Genomic DNA, 13,956 nt, shown 5'->3' with positions numbered 1-13,956 from the left:
CTCCCCACGCCGCCCTCCTGCACCTGCGACTTCACCTCCCCACGCCGCCCTCCTGCACCTCCGACTTCACCTCCCCACGCTGCCCCTGGGTTAACTTCACTCCTGGCCCACAGGTCTCTGCTGCTCCTGAATGAGCCGGACATATCCCTGCCTTAACGCTTTCCTAGGTCAGATGCAGACAACCAAGCCCTGGTTGCTGACCCAGGAGCAGCTGTCTGGTCACATTGCCACCGTGGGCAACGGCCCCAGCACCAACACCTGCCCAGATAACTCCCCTGGGAGGGCCAGGCAGGTCACGGCCCACACTTTGCTCTGCTCTGAGCTGACCTCTCCACTCCTCTAGACTCCCATGTGTCAGGGCCTCTCACTCATGCCCCCACTGAAACATCCTCGTGGAGCCATTAGTGCTGGAATGAAGGCAGCCCGTTTCCTGTATGTGGTGGGTCAGGCTTTTCTCTTTCCAGGCAGGATCTCGTCTCATTTGCGCCTCCCTCACAAACTGTTAGCACCATGCAGGATCAAAGTGAACAAGGCCTCCTTACCCAACCTGGCAACCCCTCAGGCATCAGATCACCCTGCCAAGTCCATCGTGGGAACAGGAGGTTGCCAACCAGAAAACCCAAGACGTGATGAAGGGAGTGGGGAATGAGAGCTGCCAGTCAAGGAAGGGCAGCCAGGCGGAAGGGCACTGCAGATGGGCCACCTTCCACGATGCTTGTCCCAGCGAAAGGCCCGGAGGAGACCTCTACTTACAGTCATGGTACCGGGTAGTATCTCCTACCTCAAACAAGCAGAAAACACATTTAAACAAACACACACACACAAAGCTACGGGATGCAGCTAAAACAGTACTTACAAGGAAATTACTGCTTTAAATTCTTATATTAGAAAAGAGAAAAGAATAAAATCAATGTCTAGAAAGTCCACCTAAAGAAGCCAGTAAATTAAACATAAAGGAAGTAGAACAGAGATAATAAAGGTAGTTCAATAATTAATAAAATAGCAAACAGACCAATAATAGAAATAATAAAATTAAAAAGCATTCAAAGCATTACACAACTCTGCCTAGGTCAAGAGGAAGAAAAATCATACTAGCAAATTACCAAGATCAAGAATGAAAGACTGAACCTGACTGCAGATCCAACATTAAAAGAACATTAAGGAAATACAAAATCCTATCAGGCCCATAAATTTGACAACTAAGATGAAATAGAAAAATTCCTTAAAAGACATGAATTATATCAAAACTGACTCAAAAAGAAATAGAAAACCTAAATAGCTCTATAAGTATGGCAAGAATTCAATTTGTGCTTAAAAACATTGCTGCAAATACACAGGCACAACAGGCTTCAACATCAGTATCACGCAATCCCCTAGAAACCAGAGAGGAGACACACATTGCACGAGGCTCACACTACCCTGATAACAAAACCCAAACAGATAAGCTAAAGGAAGGAAGCCCACATATCACTCACAAACCCAGCAGCAAAAATCTTCAATACAATTTTAGAAAAATGAATTCAACAATATATGAAAGAGATAGTACACCACGACCAAGAGGCACTTACCCAGGGGATACAAGGTTGGTTCAACATTCAAACATCGGTGAGTGTAATTCTCATATCAACAGAGCAAATTTAACAAGGAGAAAAACATCTTAATAAATTATGCAGAAAAAGCATGTGACAAAATTCCACACTCATTCTAGACTAAAATTTCCTTGAGTTTAGTTCCTAGTTTCCTTAACTAGAAAAAAGAAGGGGACTCCCTCAACCTGATACAGAGAGCCTGTTAAATAAAAAACAAAACAAACATCTAGGATACTTATAGCAAAAGATGGAATGCTTCCCCGTAAGATGGGGAACGAGGCAGGTATGTGTGCTTTTACTACTTTTACTCCTCATATTAGAAGTTTACCTAGGAATAAGGGGGAAAGACCTAAGAAGCATAGAGATTGAAAATGAAGAGTAAAACTGTCTTCAGTCACAGGGACGTGTACATCTATATAGAAAATCCCGGCCATGCGCAGTGGCTCACACCTGTAATCCCACCACTTCAGGAAGCTGAGGTGGGCGGATCATGAGGGCAGGAGACCGAGATCATCCTGGCTAACATGGTGAAACTCCGTCTCTACTAAAAATACAAAAAAAAAATTAGCCAGGCGTGGTGGCGGGCACCTGTAGTCCCAGTTACTTGGGAGGCTGAGGCAGGAGAATGGCATGAACCCAGGAGGAGGAGCTTGCAGTGAGCCAAGATCGCACCACTGCACTCCAGCCTGGGCGACAGTGCGATACTCCATCTCAAAAAAAAAAAAAAGAAAAAAGAAAATCCCAAGGAATCTACAAAGAAGCTCCAGAAACTAATCAGCGAGTGAATCTACACAGGTCACAGGATACAAGGAAGTACACGGAAGTCACATTATTTCTGTGGAGTTGCAGTCAACAAGAGGAGAAGAACACAAATAAGAGAAAGGCCAGCCTGGCTGTGCCTGTGGGTCGGACGATGATATTGTTTTGCAAGGCCGGCCTTACCGTGTCCGTGGGTTAGATGACAATACTGTTATGAAAGGCCGGCCTGGCCGTGTCCATGGGCTGAACGACAACACTCTTATGAAAGGCCGGCCTGGCGGGATCTGTGGGCTGGACGATAAAATTGTTATGAAAGGCCGGCCTGGCCATGTCCATGGGCTGGACAATAATATTGTTATGAAAGGCCGGCCTGGCCGTGCCTGTGGGCTGATGATGATATTATTATGAAAGGCAGGCCTGGCCATGTCCATGGGCTGGACGATAATATTGTTATGAAAGACCGGCCTGGACGTGCCTGTGGACTAATGATGATATTGTTATGAAAGGCCGGCCTGGCCATGTCCACGGGCTGGACAATACTGTTATGAAAGTCCAGCCTGGCCGTGTCCATGGGCTGATGATGATATTGTTATGAAAGGCCGGCCTGGCTGTGTCCATGGGCCGGATGACAATATTGTTATGATAGCAGTTCTTTAATTTACCCACAGATTCAAAGTAATCCCAAAAAATTACAGAAAGCTTTTTTTTTTAAGAAATAATAATTGACAAGCTGATTCTAAAATGTATATGGAGCTAGAAAGGGGCATGAGAGGAGGAGACACGCTTGGGCATCACAGGGGGCCGCACCGGGGCGGGCAGCTGAACACCATGGCATGGGGTGGGCGAGGGGAGGGACAGCTCATGGCCACCTCCTGGGTCTCCAGAGTGGACAGTGAGCCATCAGGGATTCTCTGGAACTTCTGCCTCTCGCCGAAGTATGAGAGGCATCCTAAAGAGGCACTTTCAGACACTAAAGAGGCACTTTCAGACAGACTCCTGCTGGCACGGGGAGGCCTCCGTCACCACGGCACGCATGGCTCGGGGAATAGCAGTGGATCGAGTGCAGGGACAGGGATGAGACTGCACCTGTCTTACGACCCCAACACCACAGTGAGGCCCATGCCAGTGAACCTGTGACCCTCACCTGCCCTGGACTGCTTCAGCCAGGAGCCAAGTGAGGCAGAGAAAGCTGGAAACGCTAGCTGTACGTTGAGAGAGAGGGCCTATCGCTCCACATTCAATGTGGAGTACAGATGCAATGCCCGGAACCATAACACCCATTTGTCACCTCAAGAGAAGCTGGCCTGAGGTTGAATCTGATGCATCAGCAGAGCCAAAAGAAACCAAGTGAACTGGAGCCTTCATCAAACTGCACCTGAAGCCCCGTGGCCGCTTTACAAAACCCACGTATCCCCACAAAGCCAGCTCTGTACGGTTTTGCTGAGAGGCGAGGCAGGCGGCTACAGGGTGCAGGAAACCTGACCCAAGCATCCCTCTCCCAGCACTCCTGTGCGAGGCCTGCACAGTTGCCAGCTCGGCAGCTCCTGCACCACCAGCCAGGCGGTGCCGTTGCTGCCAGCAGTCAGGTGACTGAGGAGTCTGCAAGACCTGCCTGGGGGGTGTGTCACCTGAGGCCCATTTGCCCTAGCGCCCTGCCCTAGTCTGCCGGCGCCAGAACTGACCTGAGCACGGAGGCTCTCTCATTTGCTTGTCATTATTTAAGATGTCAGTTAGAAGCACCTTGTGTCCTGCCTATCTCATACCTGCTCATTTACTCCCATGACCACCTGTGTTTTACAGACGAGAACACAAGGCCCTGAGTCACAGCACCTGCAGGCTGGAGCTGGTGAGCTGGAGTGGGCAGAGGTAAGGTCAGGACCAGCCCAGGCTCCCTGGCAGCGGGCCCTGAGCTCTCCCAGCCTCCATGCCAGCTCCCAGATGACACACTTGCCCTGGAAGGCACCCTGCCGCCCGCTCCAGACCCAAGTGGTTAATTCGCGCTCCTGCCCCTCTGCCCGTGTTCCTAGTGACTGCAGTGCCCCTGCCGGTCCCTCGGCTGAGGGGGCTCGTGGGAAGAGCCTGGGGCTGGGCTGCTTTGATTTCCTGGTTCCTGTCCTTTCCCAGTAGGTGCACTGCCCCATCCTAGACCCGGCAACACTCCAGGAGTGACTCCATGTGGACCACAGCCCAGCTTCATGAGCCGGTGACGCCCAAGTCAACACAATGCTGTGGTGTCAACGCACAGACCCAGGGACCGCCCACGGTGGAAGAGGTGACCACCAGGGCAAGTGGGCCAGCAAGGCCTGGCATGAGAGGGCCTGGAAGTGAGGCCGGCAGGGCAGAGCGGGCAGCAGTCTGAGGCCATAGGGCTGGAACGGGTGGTGTGGCCATGAGACAGGTCTACAGTAGCAAGGGTCATGCTGGGCGGACCTGAAAGGCCACAGTCCAGACTCTGGGTTTTACTTTACTGGGAGGGAGGCCACTGGAGCCTCCTGAGCAGGAACCGATGTGATCAGATCCACACTTTTAAAGATCACTTTGAGTTCTGCATACAGAATCCACTGTTGGGGACAAGACCGGGGTGGGGAGGCCAAGAGGAGACAGTGCAGGAGCCCAGAGGCCAAGGCTGGGCCTGGACCGGGAGGTGGAGAGGAGGGTGAGAAGCGCGTGGACACGGGACAGCTCAAGAGGAGTGGACAGGCCAGCCCATGACCGGCGAGGGCAGGGGTAGGGTGGGGTCCTGGAGGTCCCTTCTTTGGCCTGGGACTGACAGGGAGACCCCAGGTCAGTCCAGAAGGACTCTAAGTTAGCAGGCGAGAAGGTGGCAGGGCTGGAGGGACACCTAGGGTTCCAACGCTCCACTAAGGAGGGATTCTGAGCTGTGGGATATGCAATACCACCAAGGGACGGGATGAGATCAGAGAGGAAAAGAGGCTGGAGCAGATGGATGAAGAAGCAGCACCAATGAAGGCCAGGGCCCCGGACAGCATGAGATGGATGAGGAACCAGCACCAGTGAAGGCGAGGGCCCCACAGAGCATGAGACAGACGAGGAACCTGCAGCAGCAAAGGCCAGGGCCCCGGAGAGCATGAGACGGATGAGGAACCAGCACCAGCAAAGGCCAGGGCCCCGGAGAACATGAGACACATGAGGAACCTGCACCAGTGAAGGCGGCCCCGGAGAGCATGAGATGGATGAGGAACCTGCACCAGTGAAGGCTCTGGAGAGCATGAGATGGATGAGGAACCTGCACCAGTGACAGCCCTGGAGAGCATGGGCTGCACAGCAGGAGAAAAATTCTAGAAGGAATCAACTCAACAGTAAAAAGAAAAATACCCAATCAGGACATGGGCAAAGGATCTGAAGAGACATTTATTCCAAGAAGATATGCAAATCAAAAGATGCTTGAAGCCATCAATTATCAGGAAAATGCAAATGAGATCACCACAAGACCCCACTTTGCACCCACTAGGAGAGCCACATCCAAAATACATAACAACAAGTGCTGGCAGTGAGGTGGGGAGATGGGAACCCTCCAACACTTCTGGCGGGGGTGTCAAATGGGGCAGCTGCTTTGGAAAGTCTGGCAGTTCCTCAAAGGGTCAGACAAAGAGCCACCATATAACCCAGCAAGTCCAGTCCTGGGGATCTATCCAAGATAGGTGAAAACCTACACCCACGCAAACACCTACGCACCTACATTCACCACAGCTTTATTCATCGTGGTCAAAACGAAGTCACCCAAATGCCCACCAGCTGGTGAATGGGTCCGTCCTTCCAGTGGGACAGAGGGGTGCAGTTCTGCACAAGCTGGTGAATGGGTCCATCCTTACAGAGGGACAGAGGGGTGCAATTCTGCACCAGCTGGCAAATGGGTCTGTCCTTACATATGGAGGGCACTGTGAGCCCTCTCTGGCACCCTCACAGAGCCCTCCCTCAGGCACCACAGGAAGTCAGCTCTTCACACCCTGCTGGCCACCCCTCTGCCACAGGGAGTTGCCTTCAATCCAGTGGGATGGGATGAACCGCACACATGGATCATGGCCCTGCCCTGCTTAAGCTCTCACTGCAGGAGGCGGGCTGTTAGGACCAAGCCCCTGAAAGAGCAGCCAAGCACAGGCCTGCGGTGCCGAATGATCGTCATCCAAGGCTCCCTGAGCCCTTCTGGTGCTGATTCTGACATAAAAATCCCGGGCCGGGAAGAAGAGCACACCTCACGTGGAGCAGCAGCCCAGCTCACCCAGACCCCACTCCCATCGCTGCGTGCTGGGCAGTGGGCCAGCAGACCCTCAGCAGCCACCTCTAATGCACCCCCACTAGGGCCACCCAACCTACACCTTCACCACAACCGGGGAGGGGAGAGGGAGGCATCACTGCGTGCCCCAGGCAGATCAGAGAACACGGCCCACAGGAACAAGTCCAAAAGCCCCAAGGGCAGCGGGTCCTCCGTGCCGCTGTGGAAAGTAAAAAACGTCCTCTTCAAAGTTTCCCTTCTTACTAAAGAATAAATCGTAAGTGTTAGAAATAATAGTTTTTTTAAAAAAACTAACTTCCTTCAAGCCTCCTTGCTTTTATACTAATAACTTTGTTAAGTCCTATTCTATGTAGCTGTTAGATATAAGGGAATAAGTGCATCCTATGTCCTTGTACTTTAACCAAGATACTTGTTCTAAACATGCTCGAGCATGTCCCAGCTCACAGCCTACACGCCCTCTTTATTTGGAAATGTTATTACTTTTCTAAGTTCTTTCACAAGCAACTTCCTCTTTTCCTTTTGTTCTCCTTTGCCTTTACCTATTGAGGAAAGTTTAAGTTGTTAGCCAGTCAGGTCTAAAGGACCCAATGCATAAGGGATAAATATTCTTGCCTTTCTTTGTTCAACTGTGCTCTCGTGGCAGGATTGCTAACAGGCAGCACTCCTTCTGCAGAAAGTAAAATTGCCTTGCTGAGAAAATTCTTTGTCTGAACGGCACCAAGGAATGAGTATTTCTGACAGCCACACACCATGGGGTGAGCCGGCCCACACACCATCTCCACATGGTGACGGCCCCCAGAGTGGAAGGGGATAGAGCCAGACAGGAGTGTGTGAGCCGAGCTGCCACTGAGCCCCGCCCACGGGACTGCAACGTGGCCACTGGACTCCAGGGTGGGGGTCTGTGACAGGGAGGCCTGGGGTGGGGTCTGCACACAGGTGACAGAAATGACCTGGCCACATCAGCCTTGCATGGGATGAGAGAAACGGGCCCCACCTGGCAAGGTTTTCCTGAAGCTGAATGTATTCAGGTGGAAGGATCACCCTCCCTCCTGAGAATGGGTCCCTCCTACACTGCAGGGCTGGAAAGCCTTTTCCCTGATGAAATGATGGCGGCCATGGATGAAGGTATACATTCTTTAAATGTCCTTAGTTGGCGACTTTGTCAATGTGGAGGAAATATAGAACTGGCAATCACGTTGGTCTCAAAAGTTATCTTTAAACGTTAACAGTCCATGATATGGGAGCATCCGAGGGGCCATAGAAGGCTCTAGATAAGCCATGACGAGCAGGCTAGGACCACAGTCGGCCACACAGGGAGGGTCAGAAAAGTACTAAGGCAAGAGTTTCCAGACCTGAAAGCTGAGGCTGGCCCAGGGGAGGGCCACGGTGCTGGGATACTCGGTCCTCAGACCAGGACAGTCTCCTACCCCACGCTGGGGCCCTCTCTCCTCTCCAAGGCCCACAGCGGGTGGTGTCGGTCTTTGGCTAACCAGGCCAGGCGGCCCAGGACGCGCCCATGAGGGCCAGGGTCCTGAAGTGCCCGTCCCACTTGGCCCTCGTGACCTAACCCAGGAGCCGGGCAGAGGCACAAAGACCTAAACACAACAGCTTCACTGGGAACTCTGCTCACCACACTGAAGAGACGGGAGAGCCACAGACCTGGCCCAGAGTTACACGAGTTATGTGCATCAACAGGGCCCTCTGAGAGGCTACGCGTTCCTGAGCCCAAGTACCCCAGAGCCCGGGTGTGACCAGCAGGTCCAGAGTCCCTTGCTGAGCTCTGACTCTGCGAATATGCACGGGTGTGAGGAAGGCTGGCAGGGAACATCAACATGCTAACAGGTTCCCAGGCATCCTGTGTCCAAATTCCTCATCACAAGCCTACGTCACTGTCACATCAGAAAACAGTAAGTTTCAGTTTTATAAAAGGGCTTAAAAAAAAAAAAAGCTAAGAATAGAATTGCCCTGAACATCTGCAAAGGGTGCTCTGCAGCTGGCGCGTGAGGCTGTGGGGCAGGGCGCCTGTGGATATTGAATGGAGCCACTGTGAGGAGGAGCAGAGACTCCAGCACCCTCCACCCTTGCGGGAGCCGTGGTCCTCCCTGCCTCCTCAGTTCTGGCCCTTTCAGGGCGCGAGGCTGCTGTGGCCACCAGCTCTGCACAGGGGAGTCTGAGGACAACATCCCAATGCAGTGGCCTGGGGCTGGCTGGGGTCTTGGGGCTGCGGGCATCCTGGTCACTGCAGGGCGAGACACAGGCCAGCATGGGAGGTCACAGCAGCAAGTGCAGTGGGGACCAGATGGAGGCAAAGGTATAGACTGCTAGTGTCCCCTCGGACCCCAGAGTGCCACTCTAACCACACGCGGGGCAGATGTTCCCTTCCCTCCCCTCCCCAGCCCAGCCAGGGCTCAGGCTTAGCAGACAGCACCCAAGGCACCTCTCCCTATCCCACACCAGCCCAACCCAGGGCAGGCTGCTAGGCACCCCTCAAGGAAAGTCCAGTGGGAGCCCGCCAAGGCTCAGCTCCCTGAAAGGGCCTAAGCAAGACAGGACACCCCACTCCAACCTAGCCCACGGCTGTGCAAATGGCACATCGGTCTCACCTCCTGTGTCCACAGCTGAGCAGGCCCCAACAGGGAGCCTTCAGACGTGACAAAGACACATTTGGAGCATGTTGGCAGGGAAAAGTGTGTGCCAGCAGGCATGCACCCTCGACCTTAGCACACGCATGTGCATGACTGGGGCATGCACAGGTGCACTAAGGCTTCCACGTCGGGGCGGGGTGCACCTGCGTGCCCTGTGGAGGGCACCTGCAGGCTGACAGCCCAGTCTCAGGTTCACAGCACTGACTAGGCTTATCTGTAGGTGTGTGTGCATATATGCGCACATGTGTGTCCAGGCAGCTGTGGGCAGGCAGCTGTGTGGACAAAGCCTGTGTGCACAGGACTACACTCCGGCCCCTGCCCCACAACGTGCACCACGCCCAGGCATGGAGATGCCGTGGCCCACACACTCACAGGCTGTCCCGAAGCTCCTGCGTGTCACTCGGTGTCCCTAAGGACTGAAGGCTCTGCTCCAAGGAGGTCACTGCCCGAGAGAAGAGGGACAGGGTGAGGGCAGAAGGAGCTTCCCTGCCTCTGCTACTCCACATGGGTGGCCCACTGCAGCCCGGGCAGGGTGAGCAGAGCCCAAGGACCAGTGCCTGAGCCAGGGCAGACCACCTAAGTGGCCTGGAGACCAGGGCACACACTGACCTCAGCATAAGGTCACACCAGCCAGGACCCCTCCCCAGCTGGTCTGCGACAGGCGCTCAGGCCCATGACAGGCACTCAGGCCCATGTGCAACTCAGGGGCTCTGAGGAACTGCCTCCACCAGTCTTGTCCTGGCTCTGGGGACAGCTTCTCTCCACCCTGCCCCCCTCACCTGGCCATCTGACACGTGGCTCTCATTCCTGCTCTCAAAGATCTAAATGCAACAGCTTCGCTGGGAACTCTGCTCACCACACTGAAGAGATGGGAGAGTCACAGATCCAGCCCAGAGTTACACAAGTTATGTGTATCAACAGGGCCTTCTGAGAGGCTAAGGTGTCCCTAAGGACTGAAGGCTCTGCTCACTCCTGCAGTGACTTCTGGTCTGCAAGTCTGAGAGGCCCTGGGATGCTCCTTCCTCCACTGGGCTCCATCCAGATCACACAAAAGGTGTCCCGAAGGAGCAGCGTGGGGTCAGGGAGAGGAGCCAGCAGCGGGCAGGAGCAGCCAGCGGAAGCGGTACCCGGCCCTGACCCAGCCCTCACTCCTTCCCACCCAAGAAACCCGGACTGCACCACAAGACAGCCTGAGGGGGACGCCATGCACCAGCACCCTCGACTCCAACGTCGTGTTGGGGTCCAGGGCACCTGGACGGAGGGGCAGGCCCGGGCCAGACGCAGACTCACCACTGGAGTTGATTCGGAAGACGTTGGCCGACGTCTCCTGGAACAGCTCCTGGAGGTCACGCGGATCGAGCTGGGTGGCTGGGAGAAGACAGGGAGGAGGAGAAAACACAGGCTGAGGGTGAAGCCTGCAGGCCCAGCTCTGCTAACCGCTCTGGGCATCCCCAGGGGCAGGGACCGGAGAGGCGGCAGAGTGGCCCCGAACCCCTCTCACTGCCTTTGCGGCTTGGCTACCGTGGGGTCAGGGCTGGACACCCGTGCCCGCCTTCGAAGTACCCACAAGCTGGAAGGAAGGAGAGAGGAAGGCAGGGGGTGGTCCCTCCGAAAGACTGCACCCTGAGCTCCTGTACACCATAGCAGCTGGCGTGTGTGCCCGGCAGCTACGAGCACCTGCTTGTGGAGGCTCAGAGCAGCATCACTAACAGTCAAAGCACAGCCCCGCTGATGAAGCAACAGACACGAGGTCCAGCTCTGCACCGGCAGCTCAGCATCGGAGACAGAAACACTGGTTTCCACACAATGCAGGTGAGCCCTGAGCGCAGCACGCACGGAGATGAAAGCCAGCAGGAAAAGGCCACATGCTGCATGGTTCCACACATCTACCACGTCAGAACAAACCAATCCTCAGACAGAGCCAGGGCAGGGGCAGTGAGAGGGAGGAATGGGCATGACTGCTAATGGGTACGGGGGTCTTTTTGGGGGTGATGAAAACGTTTTAGAATTAGAAAGTGGTGATTACAGAATGCTGAATATTCTAACAGACACTGAACTGTACGCTTTAAGATGGTTAAGATGGTGAATTCTGAGTGACTGGGTTTTATCTCAGTTTTTAAAAACCTACAGAACATTATGAGGACAGCAAGTCTTCATGAGGACATGGTGGATGGAACGCTCGCCCGCTGCACGGTGAGGATAAACGGCACAGCCACCACGGGAAGGGTCTGCACGCTGCAAACACTCGCCCTCTGCCCACCCCCCAAGCAGCATCTTGGGCATTTACACAGAGGGGCAGAGCGTACATCAAAGCACATCAAAACACTCGTGGCCTGCCCACCCTCCGGCCAGCGGCCCCGGGGTTACACAGAGAAGCAGAGCACACATCCAGAGAAGCTCCTGAAGAGCACTCCCAGCTCCCAGCAGCTTGACTGCCACCAGCCCCCACCCGAAGAGAGGGTTGGTGTCCAGGAGACACCAGGGAAGGGACAGCCACATGGGCCTGCGTGCAAGGAAACTCCAGGCACGCAACACGGTGAATCTCAGAAACACTGCTCAGACGACAGCACAAACGGGTCGCAGGTCCAGAATGACCAAGGCAATCCCCGGGGCCTCTGGGCCAGGCTGGGGAACTGGGGCAGGGCCGGAGGGACCGTCCTGGGTGAGGGCCTGCCCTGTGCCTGGACAGAGCTGTGGGTGACACACTTCTGTCACAAACTCACAATGCCCAGGATGGCACATTTAGGAGCTGTGCAGTTCACTGTACATAAATGAAAGAAAAGTGAACGGCAAGTAAACCAGCATTGGGAAAGAAGCGCGCTGAGGGTCACGTTCACTCTGAAACGCACGCAGGTGGAGGCACTAACGGCGTGACTAAACCAGGTAGAGACTCCAGGCTGGCATCCAGGTGGCAGCTATGTGGGTGTCTGTGCAGTTCTTTCAACTTTCTCTGCAAGTTTACAATTTTCCATATTAAAATTTAGCAATAAAAGAACATGGTTTGAGATCTACAAACAGGTGTGAGGGCTGGAAGACGCTGGGGTGCTACGGGGCCTCCCAACACCAACCCTGTGTGGGCTGGCCTCCGGTGGGACACAGCACCCCTGGCTGGACATCTGGGTTTCCACCAGGACAGGGCCCAAGCTCGGCTCTGCTCGGGGTCACTGAGCTGCCTGGCCAGGGCAGGGCTGATCCTGGCACTCCATCTGGGAGTGCGCAGGTCTGTCCACGGATGCTCTGTGCACCTCTGGCTCCCGGGCAAGTCCGGGCCCCCTGCACACTTTCCGTCCGGCTACCTCCACCCTGCTCCAGCCCCAGGCCTCCGGGTCCAGCAGCCGCACTCAGGGCAAGGCCTGGAGAAAGGAGGAACTGCCAGGCAGCCTCCAGGAGGGCGAGGCCTGAGGAACGGCCCCCCAGCACCCAGCACCCACCACCACCCCTCGATGTCACCATGGCCCAGCCTAGCAAGGTCAAGCCAGGGCCTCAGTTGCATTCGTGGAACAACGGGAGTGACGACGAGTTAAATCAAGTTTAGCCTAAAGGTGCCTCCTTACGTATTTTCAGTGTGGCCTACAGGTTGACTTGAACATCCTGAACGATAACAACAGGCAGTATAAACGGACCGTGCCCTACACTTGTGCCAGTCACTGAATTTTAGCCAAATGTAGCCAACTGTTGGAACCATGTTCAAATAAGGCAGACACCAAGCTGTAACCGATCTGTTTCCATGCCTCACTTCCGTTTTCTGTATGTCACTTTCTTTTTCTGTCCAAAATCTTTTACCCCGTGGCTGTGCTGGAGTCTCTGAGCATACTCTGGCTCGGGAGGCTGCCCAATTCATGAATTGTTCATTGCTCAACTAAACTCTTTTAAATTTAGTTCGGCTCAAGTTTTTCTTTTACCATGGAACGAGCTCTGGCAGGAGGAGCACAAGAATCCACCCTAGGGCCCAGGATCACCCTCTCCATTCACAGAAGGGCTGGTGACCTGCTCAAGGTCACAGGCCAGTAAGGGGCACACACAGGGAGGGGGGCAGCAGGGGGGAGGGGGCACAAAACAAACAAAAAGAATTGCCAGAAATAATGACCAAAAGTACCCAAATGTTATGAAACTATAAACTCGGAGATTCAAGAATTTCACCAATCCACAAGCCGAACAAATATATATTTTTTTAAATCCAAGGTACATTATAGACAAACTGCAGAAAACCAGTGATAAAGAAACCTGAAAAGTGGCCCAGAGAAAAAACTGCACATTTCATGAGGAAGACAAAACATAAGAAAGATTTGACCCTTTCATCAGAAACTGTGGAAGCCGAAAGACAATCGAAGGATGTCTTCAAAGTGCTGGGAGGAAAAACTTGCAACTAGAATTCTACCCCCACTGGAAATAGATTTCTAACACAGGGGCAGATTTTGACAAGCAAAAGTGAAAAGAATCAGTTCCAACAGATGTGAAGTACAGGAAACATTAGAAGTAGCTAGTTAGGGTGAAAGTAGCAGCAAGAAATCTGGATCTCCATGAAGAATTAAAGAACGCCAGAATGGTAAATAGAAAAAAGATACTTTCATTTATTTAAAACACTATTGATTGTGAAAGCAAAATCCACACCTATGCGCCGGGGTCATCATGTGTCGGAAACAACACGTGGTCCCGAACGTACCGAAGCCACATGAACGAGGCGGGGTCATCATGTGTTGGAAACAAC

General features: G+C 53.7%; 1 protein-coding gene across 1 annotated transcript in view; it reads right to left on the bottom strand.

Moving 5' to 3' along the window:
- TSNARE1 (t-SNARE domain containing 1) overlaps nt 1–13,956 on the bottom strand; it is a 161,381-nt gene that overhangs the window by 114,743 nt on the left and 32,682 nt on the right. Inside the window, exons 5-6 of the mRNA XM_011938228.1 lie at nt 10,539–10,616; nt 9,621–9,690 (exon numbers count right to left, since the gene is read on the bottom strand). Coding sequence (XP_011793618.1) covers nt 9,621–9,690; nt 10,539–10,616 — 148 coding nt within the window. The remainder of the gene's footprint in view (nt 1–9,620; nt 9,691–10,538; nt 10,617–13,956) is intronic.

This window comes from Colobus angolensis, unplaced genomic scaffold (assembly GCF_000951035.1).
Source record: "Colobus angolensis palliatus isolate OR3802 unplaced genomic scaffold, Cang.pa_1.0 Scaffold17, whole genome shotgun sequence".
Lineage (NCBI taxonomy): Eukaryota > Metazoa > Chordata > Mammalia > Primates > Cercopithecidae > Colobus > Colobus angolensis.
Note: the sequence above shows the minus strand (reverse complement) of the source record. Positions and strands in the feature narration are given on the sequence as shown.